This window comes from Girardinichthys multiradiatus, chromosome 23, assembly GCF_021462225.1.
Source record: "Girardinichthys multiradiatus isolate DD_20200921_A chromosome 23, DD_fGirMul_XY1, whole genome shotgun sequence".
NCBI classification, from domain to species: domain Eukaryota; kingdom Metazoa; phylum Chordata; class Actinopteri; order Cyprinodontiformes; family Goodeidae; genus Girardinichthys; species Girardinichthys multiradiatus.
In genome coordinates, this window is record NC_061815.1 from 46,150,210 (window position 1) to 46,165,518 (window position 15,309).

General features: G+C 38.4%; 1 protein-coding gene across 5 annotated transcripts in view; it reads right to left on the minus strand.

The window, feature by feature from the left end:
- The window catches only part of ldb2a (LIM domain binding 2a), a 124,026-nt gene extending 110,463 nt beyond the window's left edge, over positions 1 to 13,563 (minus strand). For all 5 annotated transcript variants that reach the window (XM_047353923.1, XM_047353922.1, XM_047353920.1 and 2 more), the window contains exon 1: positions 13,272 to 13,563. In XM_047353923.1, the coding sequence (XP_047209879.1) occupies positions 13,272 to 13,403 (132 nt within the window). In that variant the 5' untranslated portion in view covers positions 13,404 to 13,563. The remainder of the gene's footprint in view (positions 1 to 13,271) is intronic.
- Positions 13,564 to 15,309: the final 1,746 nt, after the last annotated feature.

Genomic DNA, 15,309 nt, shown 5'->3' on the forward strand with positions numbered 1-15,309 from the left:
TTAAAATATTAGGTCACATATCAATGCAGTAGCATACTGTCAGTGCTGCTGTATGCGGCAAATCTCTACAAGACAGAGGCAGTGACCTGTCGAGAACAGCTTTAGGATCCAATGGAAAATCAAGGCGTAGATACAAGCTGTGTGTTATTTGTTGGTAACATCTTTGAAATATCAAAAGATAAATAAATAAATTTGTGTGTCTTTTTGATTAATCATGAAGGCCCATACTATTTTCAAATATGATCCATAGCTTAAAATAAAACAGGAGAGCAAACTTAATGTAAGACGGTAAATTGAATTTTATGTATTTCTGTCTCTATTCAGAGATTTCACAACCAAAAACATCTTTCTAAGAAAAAAAACAATAAACAGGCAGGAGGTATTCAGCTCTGACACCAGCTTTCTATGGATAAGGTTACTTTGTCCCTTTAAAATGATCAGCCTGCCTGCTCACCTTTTAGCACTATTATTCTTTAATTTAGCGAGACGAATGTTGCCAAGGACTTGATGAAGAGACGCAGGATTAATGTGATTCAGTCCTTTCAGTGACTGGCCAAATTATGAAAATACAAAATGTCTTTGTTTTTAATGTGGGAGCACTGAGCAATGTTTCACAGTCCCACAAAGGCAGATGGATGCTCTTTGTCAATAAGCCTTGAATCATAAAAAAGGAGCATATTAGAGATTCCGCTGATAGAGGAATAAATAAAAATAATGCTGTTGATTCTGTGAAGCGAAGTAAACACAGACATGTTTGACATATTCAGACTATGTTACTTTTTCTTTGTTTTGCCATTTAATGTAAAGGAGGGAAAATCAGCACATAGTAAAGTGACATCTTTTTATACAATTAAAGCAATAATTTAATTGATCCCTGAATCATTAAAATCAGAACTGACTAATGTTTATCAGTTAAACTAAAACACCGCTAAGGATTGTTTGCATCTTTAAATTAAAACTGCAGATTATTAAAATAAAAGAAATATTTATGAAAATAGGCACAAACATTTATGAGCACCTGTTAAATAATGTACTTTCAAGTAATAACACATTTGAAACTTTAATCTCGTTTTTCAGGGATGATAAATGAATTAAAAAAACAAAGTTAAAGAAAAAATGTTTGTGTATTTACTTAGATTTAATCAATAACAAAGCAGTTTTAATCAGGTCTCTTGGTTAATCTCTAGATTAAGATAGCAGCAAAAACTACACTTCCTTGTTTTGTAAAAGCTGCATTAGTTTTACTTGTTTTTTTTCTACTATTATCATACATTTGTAGCAAAGAAAAAGACATGCTCTAACCAAAATTATCACAGCGTGGGAGGTCCATTTCTTTGTTGAAAATATCTATAATTTAAATTCTAAAATAAAATTATAAATCTAATTTACTATTAAACTGTTTTCTTTCTTTGTGTTAAATGTTTAGAAGAAATACCTAAAATGAGTGATTTTTTTGTCACAACAATTACAAAGGATGCAAGCTAAAAGTTACTCAATAGAAACCTGAAATTTCCATAATTTTAGAAACAACAAACAGAAATCAGGAACCAAATGTTTTGGTGCTTTGCTTGTTCTGATAATAACATCACCGATTATCAGGTAACTTTAGAGGACTGACTCTTTCTTACTGAAATTAACAGTGTGAGTCCCCTAAGTTTCTTTGGTACCAAATATTAAACATATTAAGGCATGACAGTGACTAAAGATTGTAAAAGCCCAAAATTTCCAATAAGCATGACTTTCTGGGAAACAGTTAAATTAAGTATTTTTGGCATGACAGATGAAGTCAAAACCACCAGGACTAAGAATAACACGATTTTAAAATTTTCGGTTTCAAAACTGCAAAATAAATTTCCATCATAATAAAATGCAAGAGAAGGTGCCTGAGTAACTGTAGGTTTCACCGGCAGAATGAAACACAGTAATGGAATGCTGCCCCTCCCCCAACTGTTGCTGAACACTGTCGGTCAGCTGGCTTAAAGGAGTCTCATACACTTCTCCCTCGTCTAAAAAAATGATGTCTCTTTGAAAAACGTTCTCGTCAAAAAAAACCCCGTGTGGTATGCTGTGGAAACTAAAGGAGCTCAGCCCATTAATTTTATTACGTTAACCGTGTTTTAAAACTAAATGGCAGGCTACGAGTAGCGTGTCTGTCAAGCAGCATACTGCAAGCTGGCATCCCAAGCAGATAGCCAACGCAAAACAGCTGATATCAGCTTGATAAACTCCCTATGTTGCTCTATAAAGAGAAGAACACCTATGGTCTTTCTGCATGGAGTTTGCATGTTCGCATATGTGGATTCTCTCTGGGTAGCTTCCTCCCACAGATCAAAAATACAGATGTTAGGTTAAATGGACAAGCCCCTCCGCAACTAGAAAACCATACTGTCATACCTGCTTGTTTTGATTTCTTGAGTTTGTGTTTTATTTTACCTGGTCTAGTCCTTGGTTTTCTGTCTCCCTGCACCCCAAGCCTACACCTGTTCTGTGTTTTCCCCTGATTGTCTGGTCAAGTGTGTCATTGGTTCCCCCTGCTGCCCGTTTGTTTCCTTTGTACCCCGCTGGTTGCTTATGTGTTGGTTTGTGTTTGCGTGCACGCCTGGTACCTTGTCCGTGTCCAGCCATGAGCAATAAAGTGTCGTCTTACCTGCAAACTTCGAGCTTCAGAAGTTCTTCCCCACATATTGGTCCTACAGAAACCCACATGATAGAAAGAACCAGCCAACGGGACCAAGCGGGAGGAATGGTAAGGGAATTCAAGAGGGATGAGGTTATGGCTAAATTATTTTTTTCACCTGGTAACTTCTCCCAGCTCCCCATGGAGAAGGCTGGAAATAGCTGGCAGCCTCCAAGACTGGCTCGAGGCGAGGAGGGATTTTTTCCCTGATCCTTGGATTCACCACGCCATTGAGGCCGAGCGACAAATGACCCTGGGAGAAATTGCCGCTTCTATGAGATCTCCTGCTCCCTCCTCCACCCGCCTCTCCATCGAAGCTCGACACGGTTTTCCGGCTCATGGCTTCGCTCCTGATCAGCCATCGCCGGTGCTCCCGACTCATAATCCTGTTCCTGGTCCAGTTCCGGAGGGGTTCTTGAATGAACCGCCTCCACAACCCGATCCTGTTCCTGTTCCAGAGTGGTCCAAAGCCGAGCCGCCCTCACACTCTGTTCCTGTCTGTGAGGGGCTCGTGGATGGACTGCCTCCACTTCCTGCTCCTGTTCCCGGTCCTGTCCTGGAGGGCTCTGAGGACAAACTGCCTCCATTCCTGGTTCCCGTTCCGGAGGAGTTCGTGCTGGACCTGTCTCCACTTCCTGTTCCTGAGGGGTACGAGGACGCACCCTCTCTGCCTGTCTCAGTGGAGACACAGCACGGCCTGTGTTCTTGAGTTTGTGTTTTATTTTACCTGGTCTAGTCCTTGGTTTTCTGTCTCCCTGCACCCCAAGCCTACACCTGTTCTGTGTTTTCCCCTGATTGTCTGGTCAAGTGTGTCATTGGTTCCCCCTGCTGTCCAATTTTGTATTTAAGCCCGTTTGTTTCCTTTGTTCCCCGCTGATTCCTTATGTGTTGGTTTGTGTTTGTGTGCACGTCTGGTGCCATGTCCGTGTCCAGCCATGAGCAACAAAGTGTCGTCTTACCTGCAAACTTCTAGCTTCAGGAGCTCTTCCCCGCATACACACATACAGTATGTAGACATGGATGAATTAATGTTTTATTTTTCATTAAAAAAAATGGCATGTTGAAAATAATTTATACTTTTCTTGATGAACATCTGAAAAATCTTTATTGGCCCTACAATAATCAAACCTTCTCATAATTGCTAACCAGGTTTTTGAAGTTTTCCACTGGTATTTTGACAATTTAACTTTGGTGAAGTCTTTGAGGTTGGAAGGCCACTATGCCATCACCCTAATCTTTTACATAGAAATTCTTGATCAGATTTAAATCTGACAATCTGGCTGGACCAATTCAAATGTTTAACATTACCTCCAGTCAAACAAAACATATTGGTAAAATTAAAAGATTACTAAATCTAAATCTGTTATTTTAGGCTTAACGAATGTTTCTATGACATTCTTTTTTTTCCAAAATACCAACATATAAATGTTTTAACTAACATTATTTTAACTCTGATAATAAAAAGCTTATGTTGTTTTAGCAGCAGTAGCAAGAATTGTTGATTTCTATTTTTAATGAAAGCAATTTAATTACGGTGTGCATTTTAGTTTTGCATTTTTTAATAAATCCCATGGTATGTTTACTTATGTTTACTTATGTTATCATGCAGTGAGAATCTAGAGAAAGTGCATTACTAGAAAGAGCTAAAGGAAACCATGGAACCTTGTTTTACGGGTCAATTGCATCTCTTTCTTTGCTGGCATATCTTCTTTTGCCTGTAGATGTGTTTTAAAAGCTAATTTCTGTATGATGTAAGCATGTCTTCCCAGGTGTCAGGTTTACATCACTGCATACTGGAGCTGTAGCCAGTGAATATCTGGGCTACTGCAGTTTTTTGACTGAACGCTGATTGTACACTCCCCAGCGGAAGACAAGAACCAGATGTTTCTGGGTGGGTGTTACAGTGTTTTTATTTCCAGTACAACAGTGATATCAGATTGAATACATGTCGCTTTTCTTATGAAGTACGGACAGTGAAAGTCTCCATTAAAGCCAATATGTACAGAATGTTTTTAGAAGGTAGATTCTCAAACATAAATTTCTTGCAGTGTTCTAGGTGGCTCATCTTTAATCTCTCCCTGTGAACCTAACAGCTCACTGCCAACTTGACCTCTACACCATAAGCCTATTCATGTCAATCTGACACTTCGTGCTCATGGGAACAGATCCACTTTGCTCCCGACAGGAACAAGGGATTTTACCATAATGAACACTCCAGTTTCCCCAGTTTCACCGCAAAGCCAGTGAGTCAGGTCTGCAGGCCCATTTAAATAATGAGAATGAGACTAACTATGTGCAATAGACACAAGAATCCAATAAAAGGCCTGCCAATCATTGTTACTGATCACATGTCTATCTGCTGAGGAGGAGTGTGACCATTAGACCCACTGTCTGTAGCAGTAGTGAAGCCTCTGAATGCAGCCCTGCAGGTATTATGGCAGCGGCTCCATTAAACTGCTTTTGTTTTCCTCTGTTTCACCCTCTGTGTTTTAGTTTTACTTACAGTGTTATTCTGCGTCTCCACTCCCTGCCGCTGAATATTAATGCCCTCTATGCTAATGGCCCCGCACCAGCTGAGGTCGACCAAGCTCCTCCTCTGAATGTTAATCTGCCTTTGTACATTTGCATACGCTCAAGTGTCAAATTCCCCCACAAATCAGCGTGGCTGCCTCCAAACGCTGGAGGTCTCTGCCCTCTGTGCGACAGCACAGAAACAATGTGGTCATACCGTATGTATGGCATCAAACCTACATCACAGCCTGTTTAGATTGCCAGGTCAGAGAAGGTTCACGTTCACTAAAATGAAGGTAATGGGATAGCAGTCAGTCTGGCGCAGAAATACAGCCAAGCAGGTAATAAGTATGAATTGAGTAGGTAATAAGGTTGAGATAGAAACAGACCCTGAGTAATCACAGGACCAGGGTCTGTTTTAGTGGCAGCTAAAGAGTTTTCAGTTCAAAGGTGAGCTTTGATCCCAGACAAACATGCGATCAGCTGTGCTGCTGGATTTTCTTAGACCATATTTTCATAAGACTACAGTGCAGGTAAAAAGGTTGTTACTGAGAACAATACACACAAAACAATCTATCTGCATATCAAGGACAGTCTCCCCTAAAAATACAAAACTGACAAACCCAACAGTGCATATCACAGTGTTCATAATTAATGGACAGGAATAAATTAAGAGTATTATTTTTATCAGATAACATAAATGTGCAATATTTTTATTTACCACGTTATTCCTTATGTATTTTTGTTTATTGCATAATTTCCTCATGTTTATTCCAACAAAGTAAAAACTTCTAAATAAATTTAGAATTGCAGCTATAAAGGTCTCCAGCTATTTCAACAATGTCTCAAGCTCAAGAAACCTTTTACAGTTAAAAGAAGCAAAAGGTGTTGTTAATTCTCTAGAAAAGGAAGGACCCAGTGAGATGATGTAATTAAATCAGCACCTGTCAGGTTTTAAGTGAAATGAAATGAAGCATGAATAAATTAACAGGTTGATGGATGAAGAGAACAATTAAAATAAATACCTTGTTGTCCTTTAAGCTGCTGTCACAATGTTTCTTATCATTCAAGTTGTAGTTTATTTATATAGCACATTTAAAAACAACTGCAACAGATCCAGTTGAAGCCTGTCTCATGTGTAGGGGTAGTTTATTCCATAATTTACGGGCTACAACGCTCAATCAACTGTGAACCAGCCTGGACATTGGAACAGCTAAAAGCAAGTGATCATACAAAAATGCATGTTACATAGGTAAAAACGTGAAAAAAGTAAGGGCATTTTGTAAAACATCAAGTCGTTTTTGAAGGGCCAATTTGGGCAGTGTATATTTATTGAGATGATTGATCTACTTTGTCAAAGCTGGGTAAGTTCCTTTTGCTGTGACATCAATGTCTCATTTTTATTTTTCTTATCCAGATTTAAGGATCAACTGACCATCTGGGGATGAAAGTTCAATACTCTATGAGTGCCCCCAGATGGGCAAATAATAATTACCTGCATTAACCAGACAGTAGTACAGCCTGCTGTTAGCTGGAGCCTTTTCAAGCATTCAGTATGTTGAGGTAATAGGACGTTTCCCTGCATAGCATAGCATAAGGATTAATGTTGACATCGAATTACTACTGTGATATTTGAGTAAAACCTAGCAGCTGTAGTAGCGCATGTATTTAGTGTGCACGGCATACTCATTTCTTATCCTCCTTTCTTAGCATGTCAAATCTGTGTGCTGGCCATTGATAAAATTGCATATGTGACAGTTTGAGATGTTCACAAAGAAGATGCTGCACTGCTATTTATAAGGCAGCGTATTTTCCTATGCCACCAAAACTCACGGCAGGTATATAACAGTATAATGGGGTCTAAGGTATTTGTGGACTTTTCCTGAATTTACCTTTAATATACCAAGTTTTTCACCTTTCTCAGGCTTAAGAACTGTTTTGTAAAGTTTCTGGATGTTTTCAACATGTCTCTATGGAGGTTACAAGGACCAGAATTCCTAAAAGACAACCTGACTAAATCATGTGTGGCCAACTTAATCATTAGTGCAACTGACTATAAAGACTTACTTTTTAAAAGACTTAATAAAGTATATCTGTTTAACAACATTGAAGATTATCATTGGAAAGACTCAAAGGACTTTTGCATTCAAGTCCTTATTTTGCCTTTTTGAATGAAACATTATTCAGTTTGTTGGGTTTGAACTTCTATTGTCACAGTTTTTAATATTCGAATGACTCAGAATATTAAATTGTTTACTGCTTATGTTTTCCTTCTATGAAAGCAGAACTCTCGTGTTAATCAGCAAAACCTAGAATTATAAGGACACATAAAGGACCTGACTGTTTGTGACCGGCCCCTTTACGCACTAGATTTGAGCTCCCTCCAAACTTGGCTCTTATTGACAAAGGTATTAAATAGATTAATGAAGAGTTAACTGTTTAGTAATGCATTATATCAATACTCGAAAAACTGCATTCAGTGTTGCAGGGTGGCTGCAGCTTATCCCCACTATCATGGGGACAGAGGCGATGTACAGGCTGCTGGTGAATTTAAAGAACCAACAAGGAGACAAGTTAAACAACAACACATCCCCATACATAAGGTCAATTTAGAAACACCAATGAACAAAAAGTGAGCATTTTTGGGAAGAAGGGAATGTGAAAGAAGTATTCAAATAAAATCCACACATGCACAGGGGAGAACATGCAAACCTTACAAAGAACTGCTTTAGTCAATGTTTCAATCAGGGACCATAATTACTAAAGACAGCAGCACTAACAACCACAGCATAAAATTAATTGTAATAAAAACAACTAACTTACAATTCATTATTATTATATTTTTGGACAAACTCCAAACATTATGGCTGTAGTTTCTAAGCATACTATCACAAACAGAAAACAGAAGTATTGTTGAGCAGTTTACCTACAACTGAATACATAAGCAATCATTAGTTTTAGCTTTACTTTACATTTATAGTCTCCACCCACAGGCACATCCAGTTAAACAAATACACTTTTTGTTGAAGAAACAAACCTTGATGTTAATATATGTACAGTCAAACTTAAATGTCAAAACACGGAGAACAGACATGAGTAAAAACTATAATGCATTTATACTGTCAAAACAACCTCCTGTTAACTTCACATCTTTAATGAAATAAACACTTCCCGGATAAAGATTTCTGCTCAAAAAAACTCTGATTGGACAGTAGTACAACAATCTAAAAAACAACCTCTAATTATTTATTAGTAGTTATAGTTTTATGTGATCTGTAAGTCTTCTCCAGCCATCAGTGGCAGCATAATTCATTGGTCCATTATGAACAGGACAATTGGAGGAATTTAAAAAACTAGACATCATTCAACTCTTTTAGCCCTTTTCCAAAAGGTTGTGCCAAACTGAGAAATAGTAAGAAAACGATGAAAAACCAACTTAAAGCAACAGGAAACACAATAGTCCTGAGTCATTTTGGCCTCAGCAGGTTGCCAAGTAGTCTGAGCTTTTTGTTGCAGCCAGTAATGCCAGTTCTTTCACCACATCAAGCATTTGTTTGCAATCTTATGGTTCTGTTGATCAGACCAAGAAAATATAGCAACGAGCACATGTAAATTATTTCACTGAATATTAAAATTAAACACCCACACACAATTTTATCTTAATTAATGCAGTTTTTAGTTCTACCTGAAAAACACTAAGATATCTTCTTGCTTTTAACATACACACCTACAGTGCCTTTCATATGTATTAATACACCTTCAACGTTTTCACGTTTTGTCAAAATACAATCACAAACATCAAGGTGCTTGTATTAACACAAGTCATGTAAAATTGTGAATTGTGAAAAATTAAACATGGTTTTCCTTTTTTATTGTATTTGTTTTACAACTGAAAAGTGTGGCATGCATATGCATTCTGCTTCCTCGAGTCAATACGTTGTATAACCACCTTTCCTAAGATTTTAGCTATGAGACTTTATGGTGGGCCTCTACCAACTTTGTATATCTAGAGGCTGATTTTGCCCATTTTTCTTTGAGAAATAATGCAAGGTCAGTCGGATTAAATGGAGAGCATCATTGAAAAAAAATTCAAGTCTTGGCAAAGATCCTCTACTAGAATTAGATCTGGACTTCTAAACACTTGGGTTCCTCTGATTAATACTCTCCTCCCCAGCCTGTCAGATTAGGTGGACTTTGGGCTTTGTCTTGTCTTTGTCGGTTTGCAGTTGTACCATACTTTTCCAGTTTCAGATGATTTAATTGAGCTGCGTCAGAGGTTCAAATTGTGGGATATTTTTTTATTATCTAAACCCGCTTTAAACTTCACCACAACTTTCTTCCCAACCTGTTTCTTGGTCTTAATGATGCTGTTTATTTACTAGTTTTCGTTATCAAAGCTCAGAGACCTTCACAGAACAGTTGGATCATACTGAGATTAAATTACACACAGATTGACTCTATTTTAGGTGATTTCTGAAGAACATGGTTGCATTAGGCTTTATTTAGGGGGTTGCATGTTAAAGGGAGCTGAATACAAATGCAAACCAAAGTTTTTAGACTTTTATTTTGTAACTGATTTTGTAAATGGTGTAACATTTTGATTTCACTTCAGTCTTGCACTATTTAAGGCTCATCAATCACATAAAATCTCAATAAAATACATCAAAGTTTGTGATTGTAATGTCAGAAAATGTGAGAAGGTTTGAGGAATATGAATACTTTTTGAAAAGCTTTAAAAAATTGGGTCTGAACTGATGTTCTGTTCCAAAAATATGCTTCCTGAAATAACATATGACATCTCCTTGGAATCGTTTCAGCTTTAAAATCTAGTTAAATGCTGGAGATTTTCATTATGCTTTGCAGAAGTGATTTGTTTGGTTCATGCCACATTCATCTGCTTGAGTTTCAGTTATTTAAGTTTTATTACAGCTTATTCACACAAGAAAAATCCAACCAAAGATCCAAGAAGTCAAAATAGTATATTGCACAGTAAATTGTGTTGAGCTTTGAAGAGGAAAACAAAATGTATTCTGTCATGCATAGCTTATTTAGCGGATAGTGTCCTTCTGAATGGTGGATCGGCAAAATTAAAAGCAAAAGAAAGAATCAATACATGTCTACCGGATGACTTTAATTAGGCAAGTCAATCCCAGCAGAATTGTCGTTAAACTCAGAGATTTCCTTAAATGTAACACAGATTTCTATCAAAAGACCCCAATTTATTGCTTGACCCTCACACTTATCCACATATGGTCTTGTTTATAAATGTGAGCTGGCTTTTAAAGTTGTCTTAGAGGAGATGAACAGAACAGCATCAGGTCAGTAATAATAGAGGCAGCAACCCGACTTCTCATGCACGCATCATCATTATGGGACCTGCAGAAAACTATGCTTTACAGGAAGTCAACATTTGCAGCAAGTCAGCCTCATGTGGAAACTATAACATTTGTCACCTAAAGATTTTAGTTAAGATACGAGACACGAAGATATCCCCTCTATTATGTTGGGGCAGTTTTTTTTTCTTCACTAAATGCAGCAATTTTAGGTAAAATTGTGTCTAGGTTTTGCTTTCATGAGGATAATTATGATATAATTATGTTAAAAGCCTGAACCCAGCTATATGGCACATCTGGATACAAACATCTAAACTCAAGGCTTTTATTTACCTTCTGTAGGACACAATTTCCTCCTCATTATGTTCAGTAGCCAAACAATATGCAGAAGGCATATGATACATCACCATCATCCTGACTACTAAAGAAATGAAACAACAGAAAGTGCAACTCAGGCCAACAGTAAAAAAATAAACTAAATATACTAGTTTAAAATTATAGAATGTTGCAGGTGAAACTAATGGTTCAGGCTGTAGTGCACCTAGACCTACACAAATGTCTGGAAATGTGTGCCTGCATGCCCATGCATCCGAGACTGTGTGCGACTGTGCATGGTGATTGCACTTGGTTTCTGGGTATGTGTGCTACAAGAGTTGAGGTCCACTGGGGCTCGGTATGAATAATGCATCAGACTGAGGCTGCTGCTGCATCTCAGCAACATTGCCTTGGTGGGTCTGCTTAAAGTTGCAAGTTCCTTCTCTGGAGCATCATTCTGCAAGCAACTCCAGTAACTCAGCTGGAGCCTGAATTTAAACTAATTCCAAAATAACTGCGGAGAGCAGTTTTAAGCATTTAATGAAAACTAATTTGAAGCAAAGTCTTCAAATAGAAACCTTTTATATTTGAATGTTGCATGTTTAAAGCTGAATAAATATGCTAATTATTTAGTGTATAATAGAGATACATTATATTAGGAAGACATGACATTGACTTATTATTGTTGAATATTGCAATGATGATATTGATTTGCAATGAACAAAAATTTTTTCCATATTACTCTCTCTCTCTTTTTCATCTCCACAGTGTCTCTACACTTTTCCTGAGCTTTAAGACAATGTCAAGATCTATATCAGGCATTGGACTAGGGCAGAGGTTCCCAAACATTTCAGCCTATGACCCCCAAAATAACAGTGCCAGAGACTGGTGAACCCCTCTTTGTCCACAGAAATGAGATAATAATTTAAATGTGCATTTTATAATTTAATGGTATATTAAATTAATTAATGGAACATTTAATGGTGGATTTATTTACTTCATCCCACATTTATTTATTTCGTGACAAATTTATTTATTTAATTTTGTGCTTTTTGGCCCTCCATTCACCATCATGATTCCGAAAATCATATCGCCAGCCCTTACTTGGTGTCTTGCAACCCCCAGGAGGGTCCCGACCCCCACTTGGGGAACTGCTGGCTGAGGGTACAGTGAAAGTCCATCCAAAAGGCCAAATATTACATTGATAATCAGACATTTAATACATGATATATAAAATATATAGGAACAGAGAATTTTTAAGGCAAATGTATGTTTTATTTTAGACTAATATGAGATGAAGTTTGCTTTGGCCTCTTAAAATGTGTATATTTTAGGTATTCTGATGTTTTTGTACAGGCTGCAATTTGGACAAATAACTGCAATTTTAAGATTGTATGGTGAAATCTTGAAGCATGAAGAACAGGAAAGGCAATGTAATTTAAAAATGTTGCAAATAGTAATAAAAAGAATCTTCATATTTTGTTTATTAAAACTAAATTATGGCTTTTTATTGCTTTTTGTTTAAGATGCCAATCTCTTTTAAACATGTCAGATAAACTTTTTATCTGCAGATCCACATGTGTGATCGTGGAACAGCTGCCGCAGACAGATGCTGGCTGTGCAGCTCACAGTGGGATCACCAAAGGTTCAGGCTGGATGACACTGTAGCAACACATGCTTAGCGCCCAACGAGCTGAAGCATCAGGAGACTGACATAAAATTAATTCGTCCCCATGTGCAATTATAAATTCACAATCAGGACCACTTTGATTGAGTATGTTTTGTTTAAACTGTATAAATGGTGGATTTTTGATTTTGCAGAAAGTCTTTGTTGCAGTGGAGTAACTCTTTCTTCTTCGGCTTTTTTAAATGAGACCAAACGCTTTATGAAAATATTTAAAACCCAGGCAATATGTAAATGTATGGAAATTAAATAGGTTACATGAGGTGATACCTCTACTTTGCCTCAGTCACTGCAGCCTAGTCATAGTTTTTTATTGATTTACATGTTTTAAATTCCAGTCTTTAGCTTCCTCTAAGCGCATCACCTTTGGAAACCACAGTTTCTGGCATTAAAAGTCTGTCAAATCCTGATTTCATTGGAGTTTCCCGTGAGTCCCGCTTAAGGTGGATCACAGGTGACACTTGTGCAAAGCAATTTAGCACTTTAAATTGTCAAATAAAAGCCCATCCTGCACTACTCATTATTTTTTACCAAAAATGTTCCTCCTCCTCACAAGATTGAAATAAGGGCTGCATGTTTACTTTCACCCCAGGAATGTTTGGCACTTTGGCATCCATATCTCCTGAATGACGGACCTTCACAGCTTTTCTCGCTGTCCAACCCCTACTCTTCCCTTCCTCCTCCTTGTGGACCTTCCCAACTCTCTTCCAGGGTCCCGTTTTCGTGTGACGGCTACGTCCGGCGGACTCACCTCTGTGCGCGCCTGCAGCCGCTTGTTCATTTCGTAGATCCGAAACTCGGGCTGGACCATGTAGGGCGAGTGTCTTCTGTAGAAAGGTCCAAACGGAGAAGAGTAGAACGGGTCGTGGGTTGGATTGGACATGGTGGCTCCTGGCGAGGCGCACAGCGCGATATCAACATCCAGCGGGCACAGCAGCGCACATGGGAGTGCGATGCTCTCCGAGAAGCCCCAGTTGGAAGCAGCCGCTATCGAAGCTGAGCTGCACTCTGCAAGTTGGCCTGCCTAGTTCCCTGCTATAGCATGGTGCCGGAGGAGGGAGGGAGGGAGGGAGCGAGGGAGGAAAGCGAAGGGGAGGAGGGGAAGAGCGGCGGAGTTGGGTGGGGGGGTTGAATTGAAGGGGGGAGGAGGGAAGCCAGTTTCCTGTTCCCTCAAGACCTACTCTCAGTTTTGCACTCTTGCAAAGTTCACTGAGTAGTGTTGCATGCGTCTCTTTCCCTATGTGTTTTTATGTCGAATACAACACTCTGGTATTTTATTATTCAAGTTTCGACTGTTGGGTCATTTGAGTGAAAAACACGATTGTACCCACATTGAATTCCTATGAATATTTTCAGGATATTATATGATGTAAAGGTGTATTAACATAAATGAAACCAGAGTCGGATTTAGGAGTCTTCCAGGCCCCCCTCAGGAAAATATTCCAGATCCCCACATCTCAACAAGTGTCGTTTAATTTGAGATTAGCAAAATAGATAGAAAACGAAATTATTATTTTATGTTGCAAAGTCTATATTTGTTTCTATTTTGTTTTTTTAATGTAATAGTTTTTATGTTCTTTTGTCATTGAATTGTGTTTTTTAAGTAAAGAAACTATCAAGTAGGAACTTAACCTTCCTAAAACAATAAAAATAAAGTTGCACTTATTTAAAAATAGAAGTGAAACAAAATGTGTTATCTAAAGAACCTTAGCTAATTCTTTGGTTGAAATATCTTGTCCTTCATTATCGAGCTGCTGTTGTCACTTTATCACAGTTTCATGAGCACTAACTGTTAGTGCTTCTTTTCTTATGTTTTCTCAGGTTTTAACATGTCTTCTTAATTTCTATCTTTATTTTGCTAAGAAGCAAAATGCGTGTCTTACAGCTTTCAGCTGTCTTACAACAGGTAAACAGGTCTCTGTATATTTCTCACCAAAACTCTATCCTTTTTTCTCAATGAGTTCACAACATTTATACAGCCTTCAACATAGCGGCACAACCTACCTACCAACCTACCTACATACTTACCTACTTACCTACCTACTTACCTACCTACCTACCTACCTACCTACCTACCAACCTACTTACTTACCTACCTACCTACCTACTTACCTACCTACCTACCTACCTACCTACCTACCTACCTACCTACCTACCTACTTACCTACCTACCTACCTATCTACCTACTTACCTACCTACTTACCTACCTACCTACCTACATACTTACCTACCTACCTACCTACCTACCTACCTACCTACCTACTTACCTACCTACCTACCTACTTACCTACCTACCTACCTACCTACCTACCTACCTACCTACCTACTTACCTACCTACCTACCTACTTACCTACCTACCTACCTACCTACCTACCTACCTACCTACCTACCTACCTACATACTTACCTACCTACCTACCTACTTACCTACCTACCTACCTACCTACCTACCTACCTACCTACCTACCTACCTACCTACCTACATACTTACCTACCTACCTACCTACTTACCTACCTACCTACCTACCTACCTACCTACATACTTACCTACCTACCTACCTACTTACCTACCTACCTACCTACTTACCTACCTACCTACCTACCTACCTACCTACCTACCTACCTACCTACCTACTTACCTACCTACCTACCTACATACTTACCTACCTACCTACCTACCTACCTACCTACCTACCTACATACTTACCTACCTACCTACCTACTTACCTACCTACCTACCTACTTACCTACCTACCTACCTACCTACCTACCTACCTACCTACCTACC